The 18,784-nt window shown below is 47.4% G+C and overlaps 1 protein-coding gene across 1 annotated transcript in view; it reads left to right on the top strand.

Moving 5' to 3' along the window:
- Window positions 1-18,784, top strand: part of Ptgfrn (prostaglandin F2 receptor inhibitor) — a 74,167-nt gene that overhangs the window by 25,810 nt on the left and 29,573 nt on the right. Inside the window, exons 2-4 of the mRNA XM_021195966.2 lie at window positions 3,072-3,440; window positions 6,003-6,416; window positions 10,319-10,699. Coding sequence (XP_021051625.1) covers window positions 3,072-3,440; window positions 6,003-6,416; window positions 10,319-10,699 — 1,164 coding nt within the window. The remainder of the gene's footprint in view (window positions 1-3,071; window positions 3,441-6,002; window positions 6,417-10,318; window positions 10,700-18,784) is intronic.

Here is an 18,784-nt window from a genome sequence, read left to right as displayed (position 1 = left end):
GTGTACATGGCGGAGTGTGCAGGGAATGGCATGGAAGGCTTGGCTGCACCCAGAGACTCACAGGCTGTTCTTTGCCTCTGTGTTCACCCAGACCTGTTGCTCTGTAAGTAGCTTCCTTATATGGCCAGGACTGCTGCCCAGTGGCAACTGCACAGTGAGGCCTCTATATAGGACCTGGGTCTACCAGGAGCAAAGTATCTTTGGGAGAAGCTGAAAATATCCAGAGGGAATTGTGATCTCCCTGACCTTTGTCCAGGTCCCCATTCCTAGGATCTAAGGTTCAAGGTCAGCTGGAGTCTGCTCCAAGTAGTGACTGAGGCCATGGGCAGTGTCTGTAGGCACTGAGCTGCTGTAGGAAGAAGACAGTCTGTTTTATAGCACCGTTCAGCCGAGCCTGGCATTATTCTCCCATACTGTGTGCTAGAATATGCAACCACCCCATACTTCTGACTTTAACAACTTTTACATCTTTCCTTCTGATCTTTAAAAAGTTCTTCAGTGGGGCTGGAGAGATGGCTCAGAGGTTAAGAGTACTGACTGCTCTTCCAGAGGTCCTGAGTTCAATTCCCAGTAACCACATGGTGGTTTCTGACCATTTGTTAAAGGGATCCGATGTCCTCTTCTGGTGTGTCTGAAGACAGCTACAGTGTGCTCACATATAATAAATAATTCTTAAGAAAAATGTTTTTCAATAATCTCATACATGTATATAGATGTAGTTAGAGCATGTGCGTGCCCCCTACTCTCCACTTCTTGCTCCCCCAGGTTCCATTTTTGAGATAGTGTCTTGCTATGTGAAGGAGCTGCCAACTCTTAGACTCAAGTGGTCTTCGACTTCTTGAGTAGCTGGGGTTATAAGCATATAATACTTCATTTAATTCATCAATCAGTCTATGTGTATATGCATCATATATCTATCATCTATTTCTATCTATCTGTCTGTCTGTCTCTCTATCTTTATTTTCAATGCTAAGGGTAGAGCCCTGGACTTCACACATATGAGGCAGGTACTCTGTATGCCATCCCCAGCCCTACATTATTTGATTTTTAAGGACAGTGGTGTGATTTAGAGTTTGGCCCTCTTTCTTAGGACAGGAAGTTGTTTGGGACCTAACCCCAGCTCAACTAGGACAGGAAGACAGTCGGTCCCCTTCCTTGAACAGGGTCTCACACTGTCTCTGTCAATATTTCTCTGGCATGGTTGCTTCCTTTCTCCTTTCCCAAAGGAGATAATAATTGATAATGTGTTTGAGGTTAGTGAAAACAAGATATAGTTTTTAAAAAATGTCCCTCAACTCCTTTTTTTTTTTAACCCTGATCCAAATTTATGTTAGGTTTGCATCGTGATCTGATTCACACACACACACACACACACACACACACACACACACACACACTCACACCTTTGTTTACCTAACAAAGTTCTGCATATAGCAATATTTATCCCTTACCAAGAGCTTTGCACTCTAATCGCTTCTATTCATTTAAAATTCCATTTTTAAAAGCACACACAACCACTATAAATTCATTTTGGAATCCACTAATAGGCAGCCACAGGGTTTGAAAACCATGAATTACACCAGCAATAAGCAAGCAGTCCCGTTGGGTTAGTCCTTAGACTGATGCTGCAGACCAAGTGGCTTTACCACAGCCTTTTCTCTACAAGCTGGAGGTCAAAGCAAGGTGGCCACAGAGTCTGTGTCTTCTAAGGCTGGGAGGGAGAGTCGGGCCTGCCTCTCCCGAGCTTGTGCTGGCTGGCTGCCAATCTTTGGTGTTCTCAGTTCTTAGATGCATCACCTTGATCTCTCCCTTCATCGATGTACAGTATTCTCCCTGTGTGTTCAAATTAGCTCCCTTTTAAGGTTGCCAGTCATACTGGCTCAGAGGCCTACCCTATGCCATATGACCACATCATAGCTTGCCTGATGACATCTTCTCGGACCGTATTCCCAATTAAGGCTGTGTTCTGACATACTGGATTTCAGAATTCAGCATAAGAATTTTGTGTGAGTCACACAGAAATACAGTAGTGACAGTAGGAAGCCATCATATTGAACCCATATTACATATAGAGGGCTCTCATCTGAACGTTCTGTTAGTAACTTGTTGATACCATCTTATCTCACTTTATAATCAAGGAAGGCAAACTAGGAGAGGTTTAACTCCTATCTCCTTGATACAGAGCCCATGCTATCGCCTGTATGATTCACTGCTGTACCTATTTGTAGAATATCAAGAGAGGTACGGGTAGCTGTTATAAATGGAAATGCAAATTCATGTCATAAACACCCCAGAATTGTGCTGAATGAACTTCATTGCAGTAAGACCTTCTAAAGGGACTTGCAAGTACTGGTCCCTAAGGGTCCTGCTCCAGAGCTCTGTGGATCAAGGCTCTCCTGGCAGGCAGTGCCAGCTGACTGTCCCCTGTCCACCGTGCTTCTCTCCCACCACAAGCTGCTGTATTCCTAACAGCACCAGCCAGCCTCCCTCCCTCCCTCCCTCCCTCGGAGCTTCCCCATCCGCCTTCTGAATTTAGATCAGGCTGAAGAGTGGAGAGAAGGAAATGAGCCAGAAAATAGAAAATTAATACTTGGTGGAATTGTCATATTTTAAAAATAATTTATAACCAACGTCAGATAACAGGAGTTAAATCATTTTATCAGCAGGCTGCTCTAGGATTTGAAAATTGGCATCCATCATTATAAATCAGGTCTGGGGAATGGTCTCTAGGGATGAAGGTTGATGTGGGATGGGCAGAAGTATAAATACGTGCTTAGCTGTGTCCTTTTCTTAAATACAGAACCTTTCCATATCTCGTTGCGTATAACGATCTGTTAAATCCTAAGAGAAGAGACAAAGCTATGCAAGGCCATGGCTGGCCCACTTTTCATATTTAGTCTGCCTGTCAGCCCTGGGAAACTGGTTGTATGGAAGGCATTCATTTCAAGGTGCTACTTCCCACCCATAATTTCAGGAATGGCTTAATCCCCTTCTGCAGGGTCTGATGTGTGTTGGTCCCAGAGCAGAAGTATCCTTCAGGTGTCACTTTCTTTCTTTCCCTGTCATTGCAGCTGTCTGCCGCGGGCGTGTGGTGAGAGTCCCTGCGGGCACCCTGGTTCGAGTGGTGGGCACTGAGCTGGTGATCCCTTGCAATGTCAGTGACTATGACGGCCCCAGCGAGCAGAACTTTGACTGGAGCTTCTCGTCTTCGGGGAGCAGTTTCGTGGAGCTTGCCAGCACCTGGGAGGTGGGCTTCCCGGCGCAGCTGTACCGGGAGCGGCTGCAGCGGGGCGATATCCTGTTGAGGAGAACTGCCAATGATGCTGTGGAACTGCACATAAAGAATGTCCAGCCCTCAGACCAAGGCCACTACAAGTGCTCCACCCCGAGCACAGACGCCACTGTCCAGGGCAACTATGAGGACACAGTGCAGGTTAAAGGTACAGTCCTCACAACGGGCCAACCTTCCTCTGCCATTCTGCTGCTGCAAAGAGACTCAGTCGCCCCATCCATTGCAGTGTTGGTGTCTTACCTGATGATGGGCAGAGGGTGGGCCAGGTGACCACTGAGAGCCCCATCTTCTTCCCAGCGTGTAATGCTGATGCATCTTCTGGCCAGTGAGTTGTAGGCAGCCTGGTGTGGTTACCTGTGAGAGTACAGACAACTTGCCTGTGCAGTTGGCTTCTGCTAAGTGGCTCCTGGCTCAGTCCGTGCCTCAGCTTCCTCTGTACACCACAGCCTGCCTTAAAAGGTGTGGGGACAAGAGAGTTAACCCAAGCCTGGCCTCTCCAGCCATGTCTTAGCAAATATTCAGCTTAGAGACTAGCTAGTAGACACTCACTGTGAGGTTTAGCTTTATGGTAGGGATAGATGCTTCGAAGTTCATGTCTTTTTCTCCGTGATCTTCATGAGTTAATACCTGACTGCAGCAGAAGTTGTAACTTGCTGTTTATAAACGGAAAACCATGTGGTTGCTGCTCTTTCACGAACCCAGCTGTGCAAAGCTGACATCATAGCATCTGGAATATCCTGAGTTTGGGTTTTCCCTGCCTTCCATGTGCTGTTGGATTTGCTCACACATTCAATTATCTGCATCCCATGAAGAATATAGGACAGGCTATTTCCCTACTTTACACGTGAGATGGAAGAGCATAGGTTAATTACTTGCTTAAAACGACATAGCTCATTAGTAAATGAGCTAGAAAGAACCATTTTAATTTGAGGCTAACAAAACGGAAACATCATCATTATTATTAATTGTCCATTTATTTGTGCCCTGGCTTGTTTCTGGAAATATTTGTATCAGGGCAGGAGTGTTTATAATTATCTGGAAAGTAGAAAATGTTAATAGGAAAGGAGAGGAGAATCCAGGCAGCCACTCTTTATTGTGGTTGGGAGAAACCGCTGTAGCTCACTATCGCTGGTCCTTTACCAAACCATGAGGGGATGAAATATCAGCTGTGCCTTAAAGTAGATACCAAAGCATCAAGCCATCAAACCTACCTCTTCCATCTGATTAAAGGTTTGGAATGTAGCTGGCTAAGGTGGCACACACCTGTGATCCCAGTGCTCAGGAAGCTGAGGCAAGAGGATTCAAAGCTCGAGGCTAACCTAGGCTGGACTGTAGAGTGAGTTCAAGCCAGCCTGAGCTATATAGTGCTACTCTATCTGGGGATGGGAGACTGAGGCATGGACAACTTGAAATTCAGTGGTAGAGTGATCGCCTCTATATACATGGCCCTAGTTGACGTGTAGAGCTGGGGACGAAGAAATCCTGACTTTTGAAAAGATTTCCCATAAGACCCTTTTGCACTAAGTTAAACAGTACAACAGACACCCCCCTTTCAGGTCAGATACACTCTAGAGATTTATTGTGAGAAGGCAAAGGATGATACAAGAGCTCCCGCCCCTCCCCCACCTCCCTGCTTCTTGACTAGTCTTTGAAGGCAAGAGAAGCAGAGGAGGTTGTTCTTGGCTCAGAGAGCAGGATGCATGAGAGAGGCTGGCCGGCCGCCCAGGTGGAGTCTCTGGCAGGAGCTAGAGGTGGTCCAGCATCTGCCTGGTCAGCTTCATGGCTCTTAAATCTGTCCAGCCTTTTCTCCTCGATGAGGAGCTGGCCTTGAGAATGAAGCCATGCTCGCTGTCCTCACAGACTGAGGTGTGCCCTAGGAGGGCCACTATATTCATTTTGTAGAAGAGATGGGTCTATGGGAAGTGTTCTAGAGGGTTACTGGTTTCTGTTATCTGGAGTAACCCCTTTCTGAGTGTGTGATCAAGGGAACCGCCAAGGAGGTGATGGATTGTGATGCTTGAAGATCCACGTATATAGCTCCTGATAAGCTAGGAAGATTTCCCCAGCCTTTGGTAGACAGCCCCCACCTGACTACCAGATCACCAGCCTCTGTCACCGTCCCTTCTGTACTTTCCTAGTGGTGGCTTTTTCCAGTAGGTGCTAAGAATTAGAAGCAGAACCCTCAGTATTTCGTGTCCCCTTCCTGTCCTGTGGCTATACTCTACCCAGGACATGAGCCACAGGCACCTCCTGCCATCCATCATCTCTCCCCGGAGATCTTGATTCTTGGCCGCTCCCTTGTCTCTAAATTGCAGGCTCCCTCCTCCAGCTCCATGTTCTAAACAAAGGATGGTTTGGCGGTCATACCGGGCTATTTTGTCCTGGTGCCAGGCCCTGTCCTGGCACCTGCTGGGCTCCCCTGTTGACTCTATAAAGTGGGTACAGTCATCATCCTCCTTTCTAGGAAACCAAGGCACAGAGGGCACAGTAACGTGCATCATGGTGACAGACGCACCCACAAACCCATTCTAGCGGGAGTTGTTTTATTGTCTCATTTTTCTTTTTTTTCAAGTCAGAAAGTCAGTTGAGATTGTGGAACTTGGATAGCTTCCATAACTGAAGGCCAAAGTCATGGAAGGTAGCCTGTCCTTTCCTTATGGGGTAGGACCTGTGGTGACCATTAACTGACATCTTCCCTCTGCCCCCACAGTGCTGGCAGATGCCCTGGTGGTGGGCCCCAGCTCCCGGCCTCCTCCAGGCCTGAGCCTGCGTGAAGGGGAGCCCTTTGAACTTCGATGTATCGCATCTACTGCATCACCGATGCACTCACACCTGGCACTTCGGTGGGAACTGCACCGTGGCCCAGTGCACCGAAGCATCCTAGCCCTAAGCCACGAGGGCAGGTTTCACCCAGGCCCTGGCTATGAGCAGCGCTACCACAGTGGGGACGTACGCCTGGACACAGTGGGCAGCGACGCCTACCGCCTCTCCGTAGCCCGGGCGCTCTCTGCGGACCAGGGTTCCTACAGATGTGTGGTCAGCGAGTGGATCACAGAGCAGGGCAGCTGGCAAGAAATCCAAGAAAAAGCCGTAGAAGTGGCCACTGTGGTGATCCAGCCGACGGGTGAGCTTTTGAAAATGGTGTCACCCCTGATTGAGACTAATGACTGTATATGGGACTAGACCATAAAAGGGCTACCTCAGCCTCCCCTTCTGGGTGAAGGGACCAGAGTGATGTTGGTAGCTTGAAGAGCGCTCCTGCTTTGAGCTGAGATTTGCCTTCCTGCTCTCTGCTTGGGAACTTGGGCTACTGCTCATCTTGCCTAGGAAGGTTCCTGTCTGACTCAGAGGTTAAGAATGATGGCCTGTGGGAGCCCACCTGGAATTCCCTGGAGCTGGGGGTGGATCCGGCCACCACCACTGCCTTAGCGTTTTTGTTTACTGTTGTCCTTGAGACCTTGGGTGTGCTTCCCTGATAGCTATTGAGTTGTATTTGTGGCTGACTCCAGATTTGTTTGAGGTCATCCTCTGGGCCTGCCTCTTCACCCCGAGATGCACCATCCCCTGCCAGGTGACAGACTGACTCCCCAAGGTCCAGGCCTCTTCATGCTTTCTGTGTCTACATTTTCCAGAGAGCCCAGCCAGAGGCCCACATAAATTAATTTTTGTCCTATACTTTGCAAAAATACCTTAAAAAGAATTCCCAAACTGCAGAAATAAGACAGACAGAAAAGGCACATTAGGGAGTCTATAAAAACAGAAGAGAAACAAGAGAGGAAACCATTATTGACTTACCATTCAGCAAGCATTGATAGGAAGTATTGTTACTATGCTCAGTACTGTGCTGGGCCCTAAGCTCCAAGGTAGTGCAGGCTCAAACCCAGGTCACTGGAGCCTGCAACTTCCGCAAGGACAGTACAGAGAAACCATTGCAGGCTAATGTCACTGCTAGGGATAGCTTGGGTGTGCTTGGTTGTCTAGGAGTCTAATATCTTTTGATAGTGGAGACTCCTGCCTCTGGGGAGACCTTGACTGACTCATTCCCTGCTCAGGAATGTGAGTGTGTGGCCTGTTGTGTTTGCTGGAAAGGAAAGCAGGAAGCTATAACCAGGGATCGTTTTGTTGTTGTTGTTGTTGTTTTTGTTTTTTTTTTGTTTTTTTGCTTTTATTTTTTGTTTTTTGCAACGTGCATGTTTCTGGGCAGCATTTCTGGGATCTGAAAGAGGATGTGAACATCTCCATGAGTGGCTTGTGGCAGCTAAGGCATGGCCATCACTGGGCCTTTGCTCCATTGGCTGCTGAAATGTGTTTCCCCCTGGACTAAGGTCTCCTTACATGGAAAACCTGTAACTATTCAGTGTACATCAAACAACTATTCTAATGTGGCAGGCGGGGTCAAGAACTTAGCTTTGCCTCAGGTTCACCACTGGATGGAGGAATTTCAGTTGTAAACACGGTCCCTCAAACCCTACAGCATCTGGTTACATGACTGGTACTCTCTCAGGCAGGCGGGATTGTAGCCTGAGGCTGCAGCCTTGCCATCCTTTCTGGCGTCGAGCCCAGCACCTCCCACTTTCGTGGCAAGCACCTATTGGTTAGGTGTGTTGTCCTTTTTATTTGGGGGTAGGACCTTGCTGAGTTGCTCCAGTTGGCCTTGAACTTTTATTCTTCCAGCCTTAGCTTCCGGAATAGCTGGGACTACAGGCTTGTACCAGCACACTTGGCCTTGTGATCTTTTTCTGTGTGATGGGCCTCTTTGACTGTCTTAGCCTGCAACCTTCGAAATTCATGAAACATAATACACAAGGTGACAGAGGGAGAATTATACTGAAGTAGTTAGGGAAATATCTCCAAGACAAATTTGTTTTATACTATTACTGTGCTTCATTATTAACACATGAATAATAAGCCATATTGCAGGCCTGACAACCATCTTGATTTCTAGGGAGCAGTGAATGCAAATGGTGTTTCAGATATCTGCAACTACTGTAAAGTCGTGTATGAAGAAGACTTCTTATTTCTGTTGGTGACCACGCCCTGGGTATAGGCCATACTATACCACCTTGTTTCTTATTTTCACCAAGGCAGGAGATGAGATGTCTCAGCTCAGTAAAGGATAATGAAAATAAAAATAGGAACAAATGTCCCATCCATGCGCACAGGCTCCCTAAATTCTCTGTGGCTGTAAGTTAAGAATCATTGCTCAAGGGCTATGAGCTTGCTTGTGTGCGCCCTCTCTCCCTCTCGCCCCTCCCTCCCCTCCCTCCATCCTTGTAACCCTCTCTATATCCTTATTTATGTTTTTAGACAGTCTTACTGGCCTGAAACTCACAGGCTTATCTTGAGCTCACTGAGATCTGCCTGCCTCTGCCTCCCAAATGCTGGGACACGTCCCACCATACCCAACTGCAGGGGTGATCTTTTGCTTTTAATCAATCTCTGTACTGGTCACGGGTGACTGGCCATGCTCTCTGACCACCGTGGATTGTAAATGACACAGAGCCACTTAATAGAAAAGCTGTGTCACCTGTGTGGTAGGTCCTCCTGTGGTGATACTAATCATACTTAAAAAGATTTAGCTATATTCTCCTGGAGAAAGCCTGGATTGCAGCAGGCTTTGCCCAGATCTCCTCTTACATTCTGAATCCTTAGAACTGGTGTTCCTCCCCTCTGTGTCATCTGCCAGTGTCAGACCCATGAATCTAGACTATATGGTTACTCTCCATATATATAAAACCCATGGCTAGTGATAGGACAGATATTTAGCCATGTTCACTGAGAAAATGGCGAAGTGGACTACACAGCTGCAAAGACATCGCTGCTAGTGTTTCTGGGCCCTAGGGATGCATTTCTTGATCTGTAAAGAGAGAGAGAAGAACAAATGACTTTCAACCCCTTTTTCCTAATACTATGCCCAACTCATTTACTGTCATGTGTTGAAATGGATGTTTTATTTGGTGTAAAATAATTGTTTGAAATATATGTCAAGATTTGTAAATATTCATATGGAAGCAATATCTTCCAGAGACCATGGGCTCTTGGGATGGGTGTTTTCTGAACTGGGCACCAGTGTTTGTCCCTGAGCTTCCTGGGAAGAGCTGTGGCTGCTGAATGGGTTTTGTTGGAAGACGGGATTGTCTCACTTGACTCCACAGGGAGAAGTTAGCTGTCTGTCATTTAGTGACAGTTCCCAGAGCATCATTGTAACTTGAAAATTTCCACTCTGATTACAGATGTTCCACATCTTTAAAAAGAAAAAATAAGAAAAAAAAGAAAAAGCCCTGAATAGAGTAAAATGTTTCCATTTAAAAGCTTTGGCAGTGGAATGCTGAACAAGACCTCTCTTGAGTCAGGGACACTCAATACTTCAAGGATTTACCTAAATATAGCTTACTTTAATTGTCCCCAGTCATGGGAGGACAGTAGCATGGAGAATTCAAAACTCATTGGGTTTGGGCTTCAGAGTGTGTCTCCTGCTTGAGCTTCAGCCAGGTGTGTCTAAGGAAACGATAGTCTACATACGTCGCACTGTGAAGGAACTGTAGTCTACATACATCCCATTGTGAAGGGCTGAATCACTATGAAAATTGCCTGGTTTCACTTACTTGGCTCATCTTTGTAGGAGTTTTCACCCCCACCCCCAGGATGCTGGAGCCAGTGATGCTAGGGAAGCTGTACCTGGAGCTACTGTGTGCTTCCGACTCCGCATCAGTAAATGACCATAATAGTACCCACCCCTGTTGTTCTCAGAATCTACTTACAATAAGTACACCAAAGCCATACCAAAGCCATAGGCTTGTTTTACTGGTGTTCGTCGCTGCTCTTTTCCAACACCAATTTAGTGTGTGTCATGAATTTATTCATTAACTATTCCTCAAGCACTTTCAACTGCACAAAGCCTTCTAATTTTAACACCATAAATCAACCTAAAGGGGCGATCTAGAGGGAGGTAAGGAGAAGGGAGGAGAGGGGGCACATGTCACTTTATCACTCGATCACTCGATGGGCTTGTTTTTCCTCTTCCAGCTCTGCAACTGGCCGTGCCCAGGACAGTGTCTGTGACTGAAGGAAAGGACCTGGACCTTTCTTGCAACATCACAACAGACCGTGTGGATGATGTCCGGCCTGAGGTGACATGGTACTTCAAAAAGACACCGGATACCTCTTTGCTTGCCTCCCACATGCTGGCTCGGCTGGACCGTGATTCCCTGGTCCACAGCTCACCTCACGTTGCTCTCAGCCACGTGGATACCCGCTCTTACCATCTACTGATGCGAGATGTTAGCAAAGAAAACTCAGGCTACTATCTTTGCCTTGTGGCCCTCTGGGCTCCTGGACACAACAGGAGCTGGCACAAGGTGGCAGAGGCCATGTCTGCCCCGTCTGGTGTAAGCGTGACCTGGCTAGGTGAGTAAATAACTTGAGGTACGCCTTTTAGCCTCAGGAAGTGTGTGGTGTGCTGGGCATTCTGCCCCGTGTAGATGTTTGGGTCAGACAAGTGTCCTTGAGCTCCCAGCTGCAAGGAAGCTGGATGGATTGTAGCAGAGTGGCCAGCAAGGACAAGCAAGCATGGCTGGTGTTGGCCTCAGTGCCCCGATGGAGGAAGTGGCTTCTTTGTTGTGGAGAGTGACTGCCTGGGAGAGCTGAGCTGAGATGGCTCTTTGCAGTGGCTCTTTGTTGCAGAGCCAGCCATTCTCTTCTCTTTACTTACACTCCTGGGTATCTCTGTTCTGGGCTAGGGCTCCCTGAAGCTCAATGAGAAAGAGCAGCTGCTCCTCCAGCTAGTGGAGAATGTTTTCTGTCCTTGATGCCCTGGAAGCCCCTGGTGGTTTTATCTGCAAATACCAGTTACAGTAGGGGCCATCTTCCTCCCTGTCCTTCCTCAGGCTCCCAGTCCTGGAGCTGCCCCAGGTGGAGGGGTGGAGGAGTCACCTCACCCCATGTTTTATAGCAGCTTATAACATGGGAATGTGGCTGGTGTCCTCACAGTGTCATCCCGCTTGCCATGGATGTGATCCCTGGAGTGCCCTTCCTTATCACATATGTGATTGTGGCTGTGTTCTACTTGTCATATGTCCACTGATAGATTGTCATCTCGTCATGGGTGCTCCCTGGAGAGTGCTCATTTTGTAATGTGTGTGCTGTGTGCTGCTAGGTAAGCCCTCCGTCACCATGTACGTGCTCTCTGGTGTGTAGCTCACGTTTTCATGTGTGCTCCCTGGGCAGTCTTCATCTTGTCATGTGTGCTCCCTGGTGCCCTCGCTTTGCCATCTGTGTCCTTCCTCCTGTGCTCACTTTGTCATTTGTGTTCTCCCTGCTGTGCCCACTTTACCCTGTTTGCTCTTTGGTGTCCCTGCTTTGTCATCTATGTGATCCTACCATGTCTTACATGAGGTTGCTGGCTTCGACCTGATCTCTTTCCTGTAGTGCCCCTTGTCTTTTTCCTATGCATCTGACTGCGAGGAGGAATGTGTAGCAGCAGCTCCTTTTGTTCAAGGGTGGTAATGGCCTTGATCATTGAATTCAGCTTGGGGGGTGGGGCTGGCGGGGTGTGGCTGGCTCCCCACCTGCTTCATTTCCACAGTGGTAAGCCTATGGTCAGCTCTTCACTGCCCTCACAGGGCTTTGGGCCCTGACCAAGACACTTGATTTTTCTTTGATTAAGGAGGCAACACTGATCTTTAAAGGGCGGTAAATGACTTCATCCTCTGTCTGATGCTAACCCTCCTCCTACATGTGCATGTCTCCAGCTCCTATGGAATTCTTCTCTGTCTTTCATAGAGGTCCTATGCTGGCTCAAGGGTGTGCTCCCTGTCTGTCTGTCCCTAAGAAACGGATGGGAACTTGCGAGTGGTAGTGCGGTGCAAGGGGAAGCATCCTTAGAGAGTAAGCGGTAGGGAAAGGCTAGTTGGGACTGAGACAGGGGTGAGCAGGGTGTGGGGGTGGTAGCCCTGTGAGCAAAGTGGGGCTTTGATATCTAAAGAGCCAAAGGAGCAGGCTTATCTGCTTTCATTCCTGCAGTCAGGAGCCTGCACTCGAGGCGCTCTGTGAAGTCCTGGGCTGGAACAATGTTGGCCCAGCCAGGACTCTCCTTAGCAACCTTCAAAATAAAACAGATGTTGTCAGCACCAAGAGAAGAGTTTTCATCTCTGGAGTTGAATCTGTCTCACAGCTCTGACCTAGTGCATTGTGTGGCGCTGTCAAATCCCCACTCTGGCTTTCTCCCCTCCCCCGCCTCCCTTCCCCTCCAACTTCTGAATCCTAGCTCTGGGATTTTTTTTTTTTTTTTTTTTTTTTTTTTGAAAATTCTGCCTGTACTCCAATTCTGAGGGCTTCTTTGAAGTCCTGGTGTATTGATCCCACATACCCTGGGGGAAGTACAGGCACTGTCAGACATCAGGGGCAAGCTCTGGGAAGGAATGGGCTTTGTAACTGAAGGGATTTGTTGGTGACGTGTTCTCCAGAGACTGAGGGGAAATAAAGAGGCTAAACTGTGGGAAAGACTCCCTGATTGTCCTAAGGGTCCTGCCACTCGTTTTCCTGCAGAGTGCTGGTGCCACTGTTAAAGACATCAGTGCGAATCTCCAGAGCATGTGCATGGAGCCCCGGAGCTTCTGTATGCTCCAGAATAGGCCTGCTCCAACATACAGATAACGTAAAACCCATGCATCCAAAACACAGAACTGTATGCAGGCATGGCCGTGGCTCAGAGTAATCAGAGGCCCTTGCATAATTGTGAGCTCACCAGGAGTGTAAATATTATAAAAACAACTGTGTTCTTCTCGGTCTTCCTCCTAAGTCTTCACCCCGTTCTCTGTGACTCATGGCTTGCAGCTGCTTGGATGCTTGTCAGGAGACGAGTGGGGCCTGAGGACAGCCACAGGCCTTTAGTCACAGTCTGCAGACTGCGTTCTCTGCCCAGAAACTGAGGCAACCGGCTGACCCTACATGTTTTATCTAGAAATGGAATTTGTGCATCCCATCAAATACAACTGGGGCCTTTATAAGATAGTGAAGATCACACACACACACACACACACACACACACACAGAGCCAGGAACACAGCTGACCTACTGAGTATGTAGAGCATCCTAGGTTAGGTGATGTGGAATGTTGTCAGAGATGCATTCTTAAGAGAGTTAGATCCTGGTGCTGATGTGATACGGCACTTGGCTTTGCACTTGACACATTGAGAATTCTAATTACCGTTTATTGAACACCTTTTCCCGGCTCTGACAGAGACTTGTATGCATTAAATGGTCAGGTGGGAAGTGCTTATGACCCACTTTGGAAAGCAAACTCTTCCCCCATTGGCTAATTCTTGCCTCCTGTCTGGGATGGCTTAGAATTGTGACCTGAGTTGAGTCTGTCCTAGGCACTGTCTTCGTGTGTGGGGAATGTCTTTGGCCTTGGAAGCCAGCTCTACCTCCTGAGACAACCAGTCCCAAGTCCTAAAGATGGGCTGTTCCTGTTCCTGTTCTCATCTTCAGGGCTGCTGTCCCAGTTGATGACGGGGTGGGAACTGGTGGAGTTGTCTTAGTCCGTTGGTTACATGGGCCTACTATCGATGATCTGAAACATGACGATCCTTTGCAGCGGGGTAGGAGGATCTGATGTTTTTTTTTTTAAGAAGGTGAGAGAAAGGCCTTTTGCTAAGATTTGTATTCCTCTTTGAAGAAGGAAAAGCTCTAGTTGGTTTGCAAAATGAAGAACAAAGCAACAGACATAAAGAAATAATCAAGATCAAAGAGGCAAAGAGAATCCAAGAACAGTTATTGCTTGGGATGAGTTGGTTGAGTGGTTGGCATGAATTTGTTGCTGTATTTGAGCACCAAATTTGTAGAGTTTTGAAGTCGAGACAAAAAGAGATGTGCTTATCTAGTTGTCTGAGAAAAGAAAACAAACTTTTGGAGAGGCAAACTTTTTCTTGGCACTGAATTTATCCCATGCTTTTTCATTTTGGGGTGTGCGGGGGCAGTGGATAATTTAATGGCCAGTCCCTACAACTGTTCTTTTATCAAAGGCCTTCAGTGATTGTTGAAATGTATGTTTCTTATACCCATGCTCTCTAAGAGCTGAGTGTGGATTATAAGTGTGGAAAGGAGTTTCTCTCTCGAAAGAACTTGAATTGCTTCAGGAAACAAATGTTGCTTTGTGTTGATCCAATTTAGTGTATGGCTGAAACAGAGAGCCGAGCGGAAAGGCCAGTTAATCTGCACATTTTAAGCCATCTCTCTGTGCTATCAGATGTCTTAAACGAGCCCTTGGCAGGAGTTGGATACTAATCAGTTTATGGTTGAGCTCTCTGCCCAAAGTACCAGACTTCTGTTAATTAGAGAGGGTTCCTAGGGCTCGGGATTCAGGAGGAGGCACAAGAGCAGGAGGGGGCAGGGCTGAGCTCTACTGGTCAGTCCTAAGAGTGGATTTGCATTCTTCACCATTGGAGAACTGGCACCTCTTCAGCAGTGTGCCAGCAAGGAAGGTAATTACTTTCTTCTTTAAAAGAAGCTGTTAATCTGCTAAGTACTTGGTAGACACTCCGGTGTTCTGTAGGACATCCTGGTTAGATATATGGTGGGGTTTTTAGCATGGCTATTGCCTGTATCTGTCCAGGATTATTCCAGACGACTGGTGGAGTGTTGGAGTCTGCTCTGTAGGTTTTGGCACTCTTGGTTTAATGGGATAGTGCATAAACTTGGTCCAGCACCTCCCAGTTACATCCTTGGTACATTCTTTGGTGGTGGTGGTGATTTATAAGTGCTTAAGGGTCTCCCTCACCAAGTTGTTAGCCATACTAGGAGTATACATTCAGGTACCAAATTAGCATGGAGGAATCAGGAAAATGTGTGTAGGAAAACGGAAGTCACATTCCCAAGAGGTGCTGGGGCCAGGGGTTAGAGCCAGCCCTTCCTCCTGTGCTCTGGATATTCCTGGCCCTCTCTGAGAGGAATAAATGAGGATGAAGGGAGAGTATGCAGTCCATCTGAACCACGTATTGCTCTGAAATGGCTAATGCTGACTTCTGTCTTGGTAATTGTTCCTCTTGGACTCGGCAGAGCTATTCCCTCCCACCCCCAATCCCAGGACTTTATTTGTAGCCATCTCTGTTTAAATATTAGAGAGTCTTTATTATACAGATGGCTGTGCTGACTCTTGGTACCTGTCCACTTCAAGAGCCTCAGAAGTGGAGTGCTTCTCCTGCTCTGTCTGTCTTTCTTTCTTTCTTTCTTTCTTTCTTTCTTTCTTTCTTTCTTTCTTTCTTTCTTTCTTTCTTTCTTTCTTTCTTTCTTTCTTTCTGTTTNTTCTTTCTTTCTTTCTTTCTTTCTTTCTTTCTTTCTTTCTTTCTTTCTTTCTTTCTTTCTTTCTTTCTTTCTTTCTGTTTTTCGAGACATGGTTTCTCTGTATAGCCCTGGGTGTCCTGGAACTCACTCTGTAGACCAGGCTGGCATCGAACTCAGAAATCCGCCTGCCTCTGTCTCCCACATGCTGGGACTAAAAGTGTGCGCCACCACCTCCCAGCTCTCCTGGTCTTTCTAACCCTGCCCTCCCCACGTTAGCTATACAAGGTTACAGTTGGAGAGGGGGTTAAAACATTCCCTCCTGGAATGAATGCAGTGTGTGTTTGGGGGAACAGGGTCAGAGCTTCTCTGATAGCCTCACTCTGAACTTCTGGGAGGGAGCAGGCCAAGAAAGCCTTGGTACCCCAGGGCTGGGATGAACCTGTCCAGGTAGTTTGGGTTGGGAGCCAAGTCACCTAGGTAAAAAAATTTCCTGTGCAATTCTGCACATACTCTATGCAAAAATTCTCTAACTTAGCTCCCTGGGCTTCATTTTTGCTTGTCATTCAAAACATACACAAAGATAATACTAATCCTATAACATAGGAGAGTTAAGCCAGATTCCAAGAAAGTATTATGGCCTGCTGCCTGGCATCTAGAAAGCCCTTCGAAAATGCTGATTGTCACTATTGTTATTGCAGAATGGGGATAAGCTATATACCTCCTTTATAGACTTGTCAGAGTAAGTGACGGGCATCTGTCTACCTTGCCACCCACCAGGAAAAGCAAGTGGTCTCTGGAAACAGTAGGCAGGAAGCACTGTGGTCTCTAACATAGCCCGAGATTCTTAAGGTTTTCATTGTTTTGAAACTTGGAGAAAGACATTTAGTGATCCATGTTTGTAGTCGAATCTTTCTTCTGAGGAGGGTCGCCTGCGAGTCTATAGCTTTGGAGAGAGAGAGTGTCAGAGCAGGTGTGGACCTGGTACCCAGATTAGAAAGCAGGCCTGTGTTCTCACATGCTCCTGGCACTCTCTGACATGGCTCCATGTTCCGAGAGAGCCGATAGCGTGGGCGGGTGTTTGTTTTCAGCTTTTCAAAACAAATTTACAAACATGTGCAGTAGAAGAAATAATCACCAGCTTTAACTGCAAGTATCTTACTTATCTGATTTCAACTCTCTCTCTCTCTCTCTCACATACACACACACACACACACTCGCTCGCACACGTTTTAATCTGCAAGAGCATAAAACATACTCAAGAAGCTATATCTTTTCTTTTGTGAGACAGGAGCTCTTTCCCTCTGTAGCCCAGCTGGCCTTGAACTCAGCACCCTCTGGCCTTTGCCTCTCACATGATGGAACTGCAGGCTGGTAGTACCTCACACAGCCTCCACATACCACTTACCACTGAGGACTTGAGGATGCATCTTAACTGATGAGCATGTTCAGACATAACCCTCCTTGCATCCTTAGCTGATTTCTTGATGAGACCAGGCAGAATGTAGCAGTAATCAGTGCTGAAGTACTACGCCCAAGATGAGCATTTTTATGCAAAATATTAAATTTAGTCCAATTCAGCCAGTATGCTAATATCTTTGATATAGAAGGTGCTTTATGCATAGCATGTGCAGATAGATGCTCTGAGTAGCCTTGGAAAAAGTCCTAGAAGATTCCATGAGCTGTACATACAAATAACAGAAGTTCAAGGCAGTGTTCTAGTAAAATCTCCAGAGATTGAGGGGCCTGGCAGGTGGTAGGATCTCTGCTGAACACTTTGTGACTGAGCAGTGGGGATATTTGACAGTGTGCCGAGGGAGCTCGGAGAAGGCATTCTGTGTAGCCAAGGTAAGGCGACAGAGAAAAGGGTATGTATCAGAGGCCTAGAGAAAGGACATAACCACTACAAACCCCACTTAAAATTGTAAAGCAAAATGAAAGGTCATCTTTTGCACATGCACAGAACAGCTCCAAGTCCTGACTCCCTTCCCTCTGATGTCATAAGCAGCAGCCCGTCTTCTCTGGGAGTGTTCATCTGAAATTGACTCGAAGAGGTGTGGCTGACTACTCAAAGGAACCTGCACTCTGTCCTTCCACAAGCCAGGAACCCACGGTCTGTGCATTCGGTCTGGGGCTGTTTTATGGTGGAGGTGAAGCTCAGGCTAGCTGTAACAGGAGCAGGGGGCAGCTTCTTAGACTCAGATGTGAATGTTCTGCAGCCCTACTGTGTGTTGTGCCCTCCCCATCTCCCGGATTCACAGGAGGGAGACGGAGCCCTTTCAGGGTGGAGAGTGGAGTAGAGTGGGAAAGTCTCTTCAGCTCTTTTCTTCAGCAGCTTGCCGAGTGTGTGCCCGGGTGATGAGGTAGAGGATGTGACAGGGGTAATGGCAGAGATGGGAGCTGAGAGCATGGAGAAGCGGTAGTATTGGGGTTGGGTTGGGTTCAAATGTTGAAGGCTGGAGTGTGTGCTCTGAACTGAACCTGTGGGATGAGGGCCTGGAGGTGAACAGACTGTGACTTGCCAGGTATATCAGTTTAGAGGGCACCAGGAAGCCATGTTAGTGTTGCTGGAAGCAGTGAGGGCCACAGTGAGAATGGCATTCCCCAAGATTTCATCTTAACTGCCCGAAGCAGGCTGGGAATGCAAGAGTGGTTTCCAGGACACCAAGGAGGCAGAAGGCATGTGGCTTACTCTCTCTGGGTATGGGGCAAGATGGGGTACATCTCATGCTGGAGTAGCCACAAATGCCATCCTGGGAAGTCAGTGGAGAGTTGGGAGTGTTGGCTGCACTACTTTGGAGTGGTGCCAGCTGAGTCTTCCTCTGTGTGCGTGCTGGTCAGGGAAGGTGAGGACTGAGGTGAGTGACCTTGTGACCTGGCTACGCTTAAAATAATGTGGAGTCCCAGGCCAGATGCTGACACGGCTTTACACCTGTGGTGGGTTGTGAGGTCTGAGAAAGAATTAGGGCAGAGCAGGTTACCAGTTGGTGTCTTAAGACACTGAGTGTGAGTTTTGGGTCATAGCCAGGGGAAGGAGGAAGGAGAAGACGGTAGGTGGAGCTTTTCTCTGACCACTAAAAAGGTCAGAGAAAGGTCATCCACGCATGAGCCTGGAAGACACTGTGTTCATCAAAACAAGACAGACAGAAAGACAAATGCCTCGTGGAACTTCAAACAGTCAAACTCAGGTAAAATGGTAGCTCTCAGCGCCTG

This window comes from Mus pahari, chromosome 4 (genome assembly GCF_900095145.1).
Source record: "Mus pahari chromosome 4, PAHARI_EIJ_v1.1, whole genome shotgun sequence".
Taxonomy (NCBI): Eukaryota; Metazoa; Chordata; class Mammalia; order Rodentia; family Muridae; genus Mus; species Mus pahari.
Note: the sequence above shows the minus strand (reverse complement) of the source record. Positions and strands in the feature narration are given on the sequence as shown.